General features: G+C 47.1%; 1 protein-coding gene and 1 long non-coding RNA gene across 11 annotated transcripts in view; one reads left to right on the plus strand and one right to left on the minus strand.

Moving 5' to 3' along the window:
* LOC118007902 overlaps positions 1-8,523 on the minus strand; it is a 62,833-nt gene extending 54,310 nt beyond the window's left edge. Inside the window, exon 1 of one of the 3 annotated variants that reach the window (XR_004678520.1) lies at positions 8,355-8,520. This is a non-coding gene — a long non-coding RNA (uncharacterized LOC118007902). Of the gene's footprint in view, positions 1-8,354 lie in introns of all 3 variants that reach the window. The other 2 variants (XR_004678519.1, XR_004678521.1) reach the window with 2 other exon arrangements.
* The window catches only part of ST3GAL5 (ST3 beta-galactoside alpha-2,3-sialyltransferase 5), a 50,563-nt gene continuing 47,257 nt past the window's right edge, over positions 7,835-11,140 (plus strand). For 2 of the 8 annotated variants that reach the window (XM_035001135.1, XM_035001137.1), the window contains exon 1: positions 7,835-7,990. Coding sequence is in view for 2 of the 8 variants with exons in the window: in XM_035001141.1 (XP_034857032.1) it covers positions 8,714-8,798 (85 nt within the window). In the remaining 6 variants the exon portion in view is untranslated. Of the gene's footprint in view, positions 7,991-8,637; positions 8,799-9,346; positions 9,368-10,171; positions 10,196-11,140 lie in introns of those variants that run through there. The other 6 variants (XM_035001141.1, XM_035001133.1, XM_035001134.1 and 3 more) reach the window with 6 other exon arrangements.

Consider the following 11,140-nt stretch of genomic DNA (forward strand, 5'->3'; position numbering starts at 1 on the left):
TAATAATAATAATAATAATAATAATAATAATAATAATAATAATAATAAAACTCAGTATCTTCCTCCTGCCAGGAGAATAAAGTCCAAACACCTTTGGCTGGTAAACCATTCAAATTCTGGTCCCAATCTAATCTCCCATTGCTCCCCTACACGTTTTTCTCCCAATCTTAGGGTGCTCATGAATGATTTCCATGGTGTCGTGCATTCAGCTGGTTGTTTTCTCAGAATCAAGTTTCACTTTTTAACTCTTTCACTTGTGCCTTTGATTCATATTCTACTTCTGACATCTCAGACCTTCCAAGATCATCTTTCTCTCTAACGTACATCCCTTGCAAGTTCCATTACTTAGGGTATGTCCATCAATTTTTGTTGTCAGAAAATGCTTTTATTTTGCCCTTGATTTTGCAAGATGACTTGCTTATCTATTTGTTATTAATTTATTTATAAAGATTTATTTATTTTAGAGAGTGAGAGAGAGGACAGAGGGTGTGAGTGAGCATGAGCAGGGGGAGGGAGAGGGAGAGAGAGAATCTCAAGCAGATTCCTGCCTGAGTGCGGAGCCTGACTGGGGAACATGGGGCTGGATCCCAGGGCCCTGAGAACCTACGACCATTTTAAAAGGTTTTTGATCACAAAACGGGTATGAATTCCAGCCCCAAACTTGCATAAGAACAGGCTTTTGATTAGAAATTCTCAGGGGCAACTTTTTTCTTTTGGCTCCATTCTGAACTAGAATCGGATATCTTGGGGCACCTGGGTGGCTCAGCTGGTTAAGTGTCTGCCTTTGGCTCAGGTCATGATCTCAGGGTCCTGGGATGGAGCCCCGCATCTAGCTCCTTGTTCAGTGGGGAGTCTGCTTCTCGGTATCCCTCTGCCGCTACCCCTTCTTGGCACACACTCTCTCTCAAATAAATAAATAAAATAAAAATAAAATAGGATATCTTAAGGCAAGTAATGGTCTATGGCATGTATGCCACTGTTTCCCTTGGGGAGCAAGATCTGACAATATCCACTATAGTTTCTATCTTTTGAAGGTTCTGGGTATTCATAAGGATTTCCAGTCTACTCTCATATCCCATTTCAGTCTAAGTTTGTCCTCTATCTTTGTAGCCCATTTGGCCAGAATTAACAGGGGCTCAACGGCAAAGTCTGGCTCCTGCTCACTTCTCCGGGTTCACACTTGCCTCTGAGGGATTTCCTCCCATTCTTGCCAGCTCAGCCTTGCTGTGTGTTTAATAGGGTTTTAATAGTTTCCCCAGGATCTTAGGGATTTTTGACTTGGCGGATTTCTCCAGAATCTACTCTTCCATGTTTGTTGGAAACATGGCACTAACTTTTCTATCGTTTTCCCGCAGTCTCCCAGAATCCTTGCTCACCCTGTATCCTCCTCCTAGATTGATCTTCCTCATCTTCTCTATTTGCTAAATCTTACGGTGGTAGGCAGAATTCTAAGATGGTGCCCCAAATCTCTAGCCTCTGGTGGATGCACATTTTCTCCCAGTTATTCACTCGAACACTAACCTAATGCTGCTGTGAAGAGATTTTGCAGGTGTAATTAATGTCCTAAATCAGTTGATCTTAAAGTAAGGATATTATCTGGGTGAGTGGGTCTGATTTAATCACATGAGGTTTTTAAAAATAGAAAGTTTTGTCCGATTGGTAGTAGAAGAAAAAGTCACATAGCTGTGCTCTGGCTAGCCTGGAAGAAAGCAACCATCTATGTGGTGAACTTTCTATGGGGCCACACGGCAAGAACTCCTGGGCAGCCCCTAGGAGCTGAGGGTAGTCCTTGGCCGACAGCTCGCAAAACAACCGCGAGGACTTCAGTCCTGTAATAGCAAGGAAATAAATTCTGCCAAAAGCCAGTGAGCTTGAGTGAGCACCCTGAGCCCACTTGAGAACCATAGCCCTGGCTGACACCTTGATTTCCGCCGTCACATGAGACCCTGGGCAGAGAATTCGGTTACACTGGACCTGGACTCAAACTGTGAGACTGTAGATTTGTGCTGTTTTAATCTGCTAAATTTGTGGTGATTTTTGACATAGCAATAGAAAATGAATACAGCCTGAACTAATATACCTACCAATATACCCACCCCATCCTTCAAAGCTGGACTCAATTGTCATTGAGCAGCTCTGAGGCAGTTCCAGCCCTGTCTCCACCTCCCCAAGCCCCATGCCATGCTCATGACTCTTTGTGAATAGTCCTTCTGTTATATCTCATTGTGTTACTGGTTTCGCTTGTTCATTTGTTTTAAAGTGGTTTTCTCTTCAGTTAGACCATTTGACCTTTCGAGAAAGGACTGTGCCTTAGGTGAACGCTGGTGTCTGATGGCCCAAGTTCCAATCCGGGCTCTGCTACTTCTTAGCCATGTGACCTTTGGCAGTTTACTGCATGTCCCTAAGTTTCTCAAGCCTCAACTTCCTTAGATAAGATACAGGGATAAGAAGACCCACCGCAAAGTGGGGTTTGAAGATAAAATGAAATAGTTTTTGTACAGCATTTCCTGGCTTACCTGACACACAATAGGCCCTCGGTAAATGTTTGTGCAATGAATATATGGGTGAAGGAAGGATGGAAAGAGGGCCTGCAGATGTGCCTGAATATGGGGCTTGCAACTTCTAAAAGGATTCAGTCTGTGTGGAACAGTTTCCTCAATCCAAGTTGCCCTCTGTCAACAGACAGCCTTCCCCTGATGTTTCCCTCCTTTGTTTCACTCCTGCTTTTTCCCCGTGATTGCTCACAGGAAACAATCCTAGAAAAACCTCAAGAGATTGACTTCCTTTGTGCTTCAGGGCAGCAGACGGTCTGTGTTCTTTCTGTGTTCTTTCGGCTGTAGCTTGCTTCAGCCCCTGGGGACTGAGGGAGGGACAGCATCTCAGGAGGATGAGGATGGGAGTAGAACAGGAGGTGAAGCTCACCAGGAGAAAAATACAAAGACAAGACCTGGTGGGAAACCCGACAAGACATTGGTAGAGGGTGAGGGATGGCTGACCCCCCGCCCCTCACCCCCCCGGCTCCCATACAGCCTCAGTCTTGGCTGCTACAGCTGCCTTCCCTCCTTTCCTTCTGGCCACCTACAAAATAGCCACAACAGCATCACCCCTAACAGCTTCGAAGATGCCAGGCCCTAGGGAAGGCACAGCTTCTGTCTTGGTGTCAGATGAGAGCCATTTGGCAGGCGAAAAGAAACAGGCCATCTGGAAAAGCCTCTGAGACCTCAGTAATTGGAACCAATGACTCCCTTCAGTTTTATTTATTTTAAAAAACAACATTATAACAACATGAAAGGACATCTCTTACAAAGGAAAAAAAGATTACTCATGATCCTACCACCCTAACACCACAACTGTTTTCTTTTTCCAAGTTTTCTTCTTCTTTTTGGCCCACATGATAGAAGTTTGCATCAATCTGTGTCCTGTTTTTTGTTTTCACTTAATGTGGTATCTCAAGCCTTTTTTAGTGTTGACCTAATCTTCACATTGGTCTCTCTCTCTCTCTCTGAACTGCAAATATTCCAGCCACTTTGATGGAGGCATAATTAATGATTCCTTAACCCTTGGGGATTCTTGCTCATCCCCTTGAATTTTGAGGTTGGCTGTTGGCAAAGCTGTAAATGAAAGGAAGTTTATCTTCCGGGCCTATCTGCATCCCTTACAGATCTTTCTTCCTGTTAGCAATTTTAGCCCAAGACTTCTCTTGCCATATCCTGATGCCAATCTGCTCTCTAAGCTGGTGCCCTTTTCAAGGGCTATTCAAAAATAATAAAATAGTTCTATTTTTTTTCCTTAAAAGAGCAATGCATGCTCATGTTGTCCAATTTGAGAAACACGTAACAGCAAAAGAAAGCAAAACTCTGCTTTAACTTGGCTATGCAAGATCATATGCTACTGTTCCTTATTGTTCTCACAAGTATTGTTGGCACTTTTGACCCCAGTTGTCTGTGCTAGGTCCCTTTCCTCCCAGCCCCTGCTCTGCCTTCCAGTTTCCCTTCAGAAGCTACCTTACGTTGATGACATGATGAAAAAGCTGGATGAATAAACCCTAGGAAGTATACTATCCTGAGGCCCTAGGCCCCTATTGAGATAAAAATATTCAGAAACAGGTACACAAAACATCAAGGGGGCGCCTGAGGTTGCCTCCATTGACTCATAAAACTGGAGTATATAGAGGTAGGATGGGCTGCAGGGCTGGTTTGATCTAGTGGCTCAAAAATGTCATAAAGAGAATGGTTTCTTTCTTTTTTTTTTTTAAATATTTTATTTATTTATTTGACAGAGAGAGACACAGTGAGAGAGGGAACACAAGCAGGGGGAGTGGGAGAGGCAGAAGCAGGCTTCCCGCAGAGCAGGGAGGCTGATACGGGGCTCGATCCCAGGACCCTGGGATCATGACCTGAGCTGAAGGCAGACGCTTAATGACTGAGCCACCCAGGCGCCCCAAGAGAATGGTTTCTTTCTAACTTCCCTCTTACTTCCCTCAGCATTATTCTCTTCTAAGGTAAGTCCTTCTTGTAGTCTAAAATGACTGCCTTAGCAGCAGCTTCCGAGGCTACCTACTGCCTGACTCCTGTATAGCTAGAGATGAGAGCATCTCTCTCCCACATCCCATACATTGGAGATTTCCTCTGACTGGGTTAATCTTATTCCTATGGCCACCCATGAATCAATCCTAGTGGCAAGGAAGATGGGTGGCTCAGACCAGCAGGTCTCAAGCTCTAGTCTTAGGACCGTTTACACTCCTAAAAATTACTGAGGACCCCAAGGAATCTTTTTAATGGAGGTTTAATCGATTGATATTTGCCAAATTATAAGTTAAATTTATTAAAATTAATAAAATAGGGCACCTGGGTGGCTCAGTCGGTTAAGCATCTGCCTTTGGCTCAGGTCATGATCCTGGAGTCCCCAGGATCCCTGCTCAGTGGGGAGTCTGCTTCTCCCTCTGCCCCTCCCCCTGCTCCTTCTCTCTCTCTCTCATTCACTCTCTCAAGTAAATAAATAAAATCTTAAAAAACAAAATTAATAAAATAATCATAAAAATAATAAATTTACATGTTATAACAAGTTAATTTAAAAATAACTATGTTTTGGGCGCCTGGGTGGCTCAGTTGGTTAAGTGACTGCCTTCGGCTCAGGTCATGATCCTGGAGTCCCGGGATCGAGTTCGGCATCGGGCTCCCTGCTTGGCAGGGAGACTGCTTCTCCCTCTGACCCTCCCCCCTCTCATGTGCTCTCTCTCTCTCATTCTCTCTGTCTCAAATAAATAAATAAATAAATAAATCTTTAAAAAAAAATAAATAAAAATAACTATGTTTTAAAAGGCATTAATATCCTCTCCAAAATAACTATGTTTTCCAAAACAAAAAGATGGTGAGAAGAATGGCTTTTTTTTCCTTTACTTTTTAATTTGCAAGTCTCTTCAAGTCTGGTTTAATAGAAGACAGCTGGATTTTCATATCTGCTTCTGTATTCAATCTGTTGCAAATCGTTTGGTTCAAGTACAGGAAGAAAATCTGCTTCACATCCATATGTAATTGGACAAGGGAGGAGTATTTTAACAGCTTTTTAAGATAATTGTGGATATTCTTCTTTGGTACTATACCAAAACTCTACAAGAGGTCATATCTTAAAGGCTTGTTGCACTGTGGAATCTGAAACCTTATCTATAAACTTTTCATACGGTTTAAGTCCATTGTCTGCCTTGCATTTAAAATTCATCTTTAACCCATGTGTGATTTTGTAACATCATGCATTAGTCATCTGGAAAACCTTGATTCACTGAGTAAACGCAGGTCTTCCAAGTGTTGGCGCATCATACATGATCCATTATCCCCAAATCATATTTGTTAACATCACCATCAGTCCCATCAGAAAAGTCCTTAAATATTGAGAAGCTGTCCCATGGTTTATGTTTTATGGTTTATGGTTTATGTCCCTATAAACTCTTCCAAAATTCTAAATTTCTTTTGAAAGCTGGAATTTTTTTCATCATTGGCAACCAATAGGCCATTGTTTTCCTTGAAGAGACAGGCTCACTTAATTGATTGTCAAGAAAATGTCTACCAAATAACCATAATTTGTCAGTTGCTTTCTCACGTAAAAATCGTGCTCCATGACCCCGACCCGTCACAAAACCAGCTAGTTCAGCTTGCAGCTGCAAGAGAGCTTTCCCCTGGACAACCACCATGCTTCAGTTCCCAGCAGAAGGGTTTTATATGCATTTTCCATTTTGTCATATAAAATACTAGAAAGATACATGCTTGACAGTTGAGATTTTAATAAATTTAGTAATATTTACTGCTCCATCAAGAACATTCTTAAATGAAACTGCATTTTTTTAAATTAAAAAAATATATACTTTTCTACCATGCGTGTGGTGGTGAAGGATATTAGTACAGTTCAGTGCCACCATGTTGATTTATGAAGGTACCAGAAGTTTTGCACACCTTCACCTTTGCACCATCAATGAGAAAGGTAAATTATGTCTTAGATAATTATGAAATAATTTTAACTTCAGATATTTCCTGAATGGTCCTCAAGGACCCCCTAGGGGTCCATGGACCATACTTTGAGAACCTCTGACCTAGACCAATCAGAGCTCACTCATAGAGTTAAGAGTGGGGCAAATTTACCTAAACCATATGTTGCATCACAGGGGAGGGGAGAGGGAGTGGATGTTGGGAGCAACCACAATGCCAGCTATCAGAATGACCTAAGTAACAGACACAAGGAACTGAAGAATTACAAAATCATGGTAGCTGTCCCGGATTTACAAATAGTTTGGCCACTTTGCTAGTCAGGGTCCTGAGCTTTTTCTGAGACCAGCCAATGACTTGAAGAGATTCCAGGTAAGGCTTTGAGATCTAGTGGCTGATCCTAATCTACAGTTGGAGGATCTCTATCTCAATGCAGAACAGTAGCTGAGGATGGCTCTGCAGCTAGTAAAAAGGATGCTTTAGGGCAGGGGCTTGTCAACTTCTCTTCCCACCAAATGTGAACGGGGTGAATGAGGTAGTGGGTGCAGGGTAAGCTTAACAGCCGTCCTGTTAGGCTGGGACAGGAGGCAGTTTCAAGCTCCCTTTCTTTCTCGCACCCACCTTACACCCACTCTTCCAAGCCAGGATACCCTGATCTTTATGTCAGCCATAATGCTTTCAAGGCATTTTACCGACAAGGAGTATCTGGGAGAAAGGGGAAGAGCAGGTGAGGCAGAGAGGTAAAGAGTGTCTGATCAAGCTGGCTGGCCTTGGGCTGGTCTCCAAGAGAGAAGTGGTGAGGTGCTCAGCATTCTCCCTGCAGCTGTCACTACCACCCCATCCCCCCAACCCCGCCGCCACGCGCAGCTGCTCTGCTTGGCCAGCCTTGGCCAATCCACTAGATTTAGAAATCTCAGTGACAGCTTTTCTTCCAATATTTTCAAAATGCTCCCGTGTCCTCACCTTAGAATAACCTGGAAACATTTTTATGGCAAATCCCTTTGGAAAGTATGACGGCAGAGTCCTCCCTCCACCCCCACCTTTTCCCTTCCAAGATTTCACTTCTGACCTTTGTTACCCCGATACCACATTTTTTCCAGCACCCCTGCCCCCACCGGGGAAAGAACACAGACATTTCCAAACCCTGTTGGGAGCTGTGCAATCTATTGCAAAAAAGAGCCACAAATCTCTCAGATGACGTAAATACATTTGGCTCAGTGTCTAGGATCTTCCTTTTTAAAGCGGAACCGGTATTACCGGCACATGACCGCGATGCTCTGTACCTGAAAGGAAATTCTGAAGGCAGACCAATTTCACTGAGCTCACCGAGGAGTCAACAAGTCCTAAGGCACAGAAATGTCGCAGACGCATTATACACATTCAGCTGTGTTGAAGAAATAACATGCCAGTGCTTTAAACTCCTTTTAAATCTTGAATTTGGGGATTCACTAATATTTATGCCTTAAAAAAACTGTATGACATTTCCTCTCCAGAATCAAGGGAAGACTCCTGAGGTATGGAAAGGGGCACTCCAAGTGCAGGTTCTGATCCTTGCTCTGCCACCACAATGATTTAGGGTAACTTACTTCTGCTCTCTGGGCCTCAATTACCCATCTATGATAATAGGGGGTAATCACTATTTCCTTCTTCTCGGACAAGTGGAACAACCTAAAGATGTTTTGCCAGTCCCCAGACACACGCCCACGCTGCCCTCGTGCAGTTCTCGAGGTCTCAGGGCCCCAGGAACTCTGAACCCTGGTCGGCCTGGGGGGTTGTGCGGGCAAGTGAAGCACGTGACTACGTAAAGCCCCTCCATTCACCGGCTCCGCAAGCACCAATCCTACGCGCAGTAAAAGCCTACAATCAGTCCAGCTGTACCTTTCGTTCCTTCACCAGCTAAGCGCACGCAGAGCTCAAGTGAGCTGTGGGTGCCCGACACCCCGACTCCTCCCAGGCCAGCAGGCGGGCAACGTCCTGCTGGCGGCGCCCGGCTCCCCCAACCGCTCTGGGTGGACGGGGTCGCGCGTCCAGGGGGCGGGGCGGCAGCGGGACCCCCCCCCCGCGAGCTCCGATTGGTCTCTCCTGTCCTCGTGACTCCCGGTCCCGCCCCACGTCCCTCCTCCGCATCCGCGCGGGGGAGCGGACGGTCCGGTGCTGAATGGGCGCGAGCGCGGCGCCGGGGACGGGCGGGGGAGCGGGGCCCGGGACTGGCGGCCGGCCGGCGCCCCCTCCCTAGCATGCGGGCGAAAGCGGCGGGCGGCGCAGAGCGGCGTCCCCTGCAGCTGCGAACCGAGGCGGTGGCGGCGGCACCTGCCGGCCGAGGTAAGTGGCGCAGCCCCCTTCTCGGCGTAGCGGGGCCCGCGGGCTGGGGGCGGCGGCGGCGGCGGCGGCGGCGGCGATCAGTCCCTGCCCCTGCCTAGCTGGGCCCGGTGGCTCCGCCCCTGTCCCCGCGGGCAGCGCCCAGGGCACGGCGCCCCTAGACGCGCCTCGCGGGGGCGCGGGCTGAGAGTCGTGGCCGTGGGCCGCGTGGACGGGGCGGGCGGCGCCGCGCCAGTGTGGACGTGGTGGAGGCGCAGGGGTGAACCGCCAGGATGTCGGGTACAGCCGCAGTGGCCCTTTCTCCCCCGGCTTCCCTCAGGGGCTCGGGGTTTAATTCATTGCTGGAAGCTTCCTAGCCAGCGGAGCCGAGTTAACTCATTTCCCTGGAACGGAATTGGGGGACCCTTTGCAGGGTAACTAGCAGGTCCCCAAACTGCCCATTGCATCCTTCGGAAAGGCGCGATGTGTGGCGTCTGCAGCTAGAAATTCGCCTGTGACCTTGCTTGCCCCCTCTCTGCAGCCAGCCCTACGGGAGAGACACATTTTGGTGATCCTTTGCTTTCCTCTGAATTGTAAGCATGCATTCATTATACGCCGTTATACGTATTATACGTGGGCATGCATTCATTATACGCCGTTAGTGTGTAAGTAACGTAAGGTTTTGCGAGGGCATCTCTCAGAGGAGCCTGGCAAATAGGGGGAGGCGGGATCTTGTCCCTACCCCACACCAGCTGGGTGACCTTGGCCGACACTGGTCCCCATGTGGGGCTCTGTCTCCTTGGTCTCTACTGGAGACTTGAGCTGCTGATGGCTGTGGTCCCTTCCAGGCCTCTGGTTCAGTGGTTCTGACCAAAGAATGTGTTTACCAGTGAAGAGAGTCCTGCAAATCAGTAGATGACTTGAAAAACGAATTTTATGTCCTCATGTCTTAATTCGTGTTCGTGGCCTTTGCTTAATTAGGTATCGTTCTTCTAAAAGAGAGAATAGTTTATGTGCTGCGTTTCATCTGGCACCCTTGGCTTGCCTGCTTGTGGTGCCAAGCAGGGAGCTGGGTGCTGGGGTTACAAAGAGGAAGGAGACTCATCTCCTGCCCTCTGGTGTTTAGCCTCGCTCTCCTCTTGGTTTATAACTGCTAGTCCTCTTCCACAGTGGGATGCGTGTCCTGAAACTGGAAGAGGAATCCATGTCTGAGTGAAGGAGGACAGACTCAAAAACATCATGGGTTGTGGTTTCACTTGTGTAATCCGGAAAGCTTGACAGCTTAGAAGAATGTCTTACATTTCTGGTCTTAGAGCCGGGATCACCTAAATTCCAGCCAGTGCTTGGACAGGAGACGGCTGTGAGCTACCAGAGCCCTATAACCAGGATGTCATGAGGATTTTTTCGTGTCTGTCCATTGTGTGAGTGCTGCTGCTTTTGTAAAATGAAATGAACCTTAGTTATGATCAGTAGCCATTTCTTCCTCAGGCCAGAAAAGAAATGGGTGAGCTGGGAAGGCGTAAGGGGGTTAAGGGGAGAGTGAGAGGGCTGATAGGCATAAATTCCAAAAACTCACGTTTATGACTACCTATTTTGAAGATGCTTATGATTTTGGCACGGACTGCCAAGTTAGCTGCATGCTCTTTGGCAGCAGTGAGGGGAATGTATCTAGCAGGTTGGCTTTTGGGAGGTGAACAGACAATAAAAAGAGGTTCAGAGTTCTCTGTGGGAGTCCATCCAGGTGCTGGGCGGTGGGGCAGAAGTGGTGTGTCTCGGAGCCAGCAGCTCCTGGGAGGATGGAGGTTCATCTTCCACACCCTTCTAGCTCGGGTGTGGAACGATTTAATCTGAACTGCCTATGGAGGCTTGAAATCGTTCCCAGAGAGCGTGCTCTGTGTCTTTAGTCTAGCTGGGCAGCGTTGGCAGAATAAAACCGCTGGGAAGATACACAATGATGGCACAAACTTCCTAACTGCTGAGAAAGAAGCTAGGGCTGGATCAGCGTGAATGGCCTAAGTTAGCAAAGGTATTCAAAATGGGGAGGGGGGCACAGATCACCAGCCTGGGGTGGGAAGAAGCCATAAATATGGGTGGTGACATGTGGGCTCCCCAAGGAGAGAGATCCAGCTTAAGCACACATGCGGCGGGGGGTGGGGGGTGGGGCAAGGAAGTTGTATAAGGGAGTGAGAGACAAATGAGGTTAGACGGGTCCAAGGACACTACCAGGCTTATCTTACTGGAGAGCTCGTTCTTTCTTTTTCTTTTTCTTTCCTTCCTTCCTACCTTCCTTCCTTCTTTCCTTCCTTCTTTCCTTCCTTCCCTTCCTTCCTTCCTTCCTTCCTTCCTTCCTTCCTTCCTTCCTTCCT

The sequence above is a fragment of the Mirounga leonina genome, unplaced genomic scaffold, assembly GCF_011800145.1.
Source record: "Mirounga leonina isolate KUSES-001 unplaced genomic scaffold, KU_Mleo_1.0 Mir_125, whole genome shotgun sequence".
Classification (NCBI taxonomy): Eukaryota; Metazoa; Chordata; class Mammalia; order Carnivora; family Phocidae; genus Mirounga; species Mirounga leonina.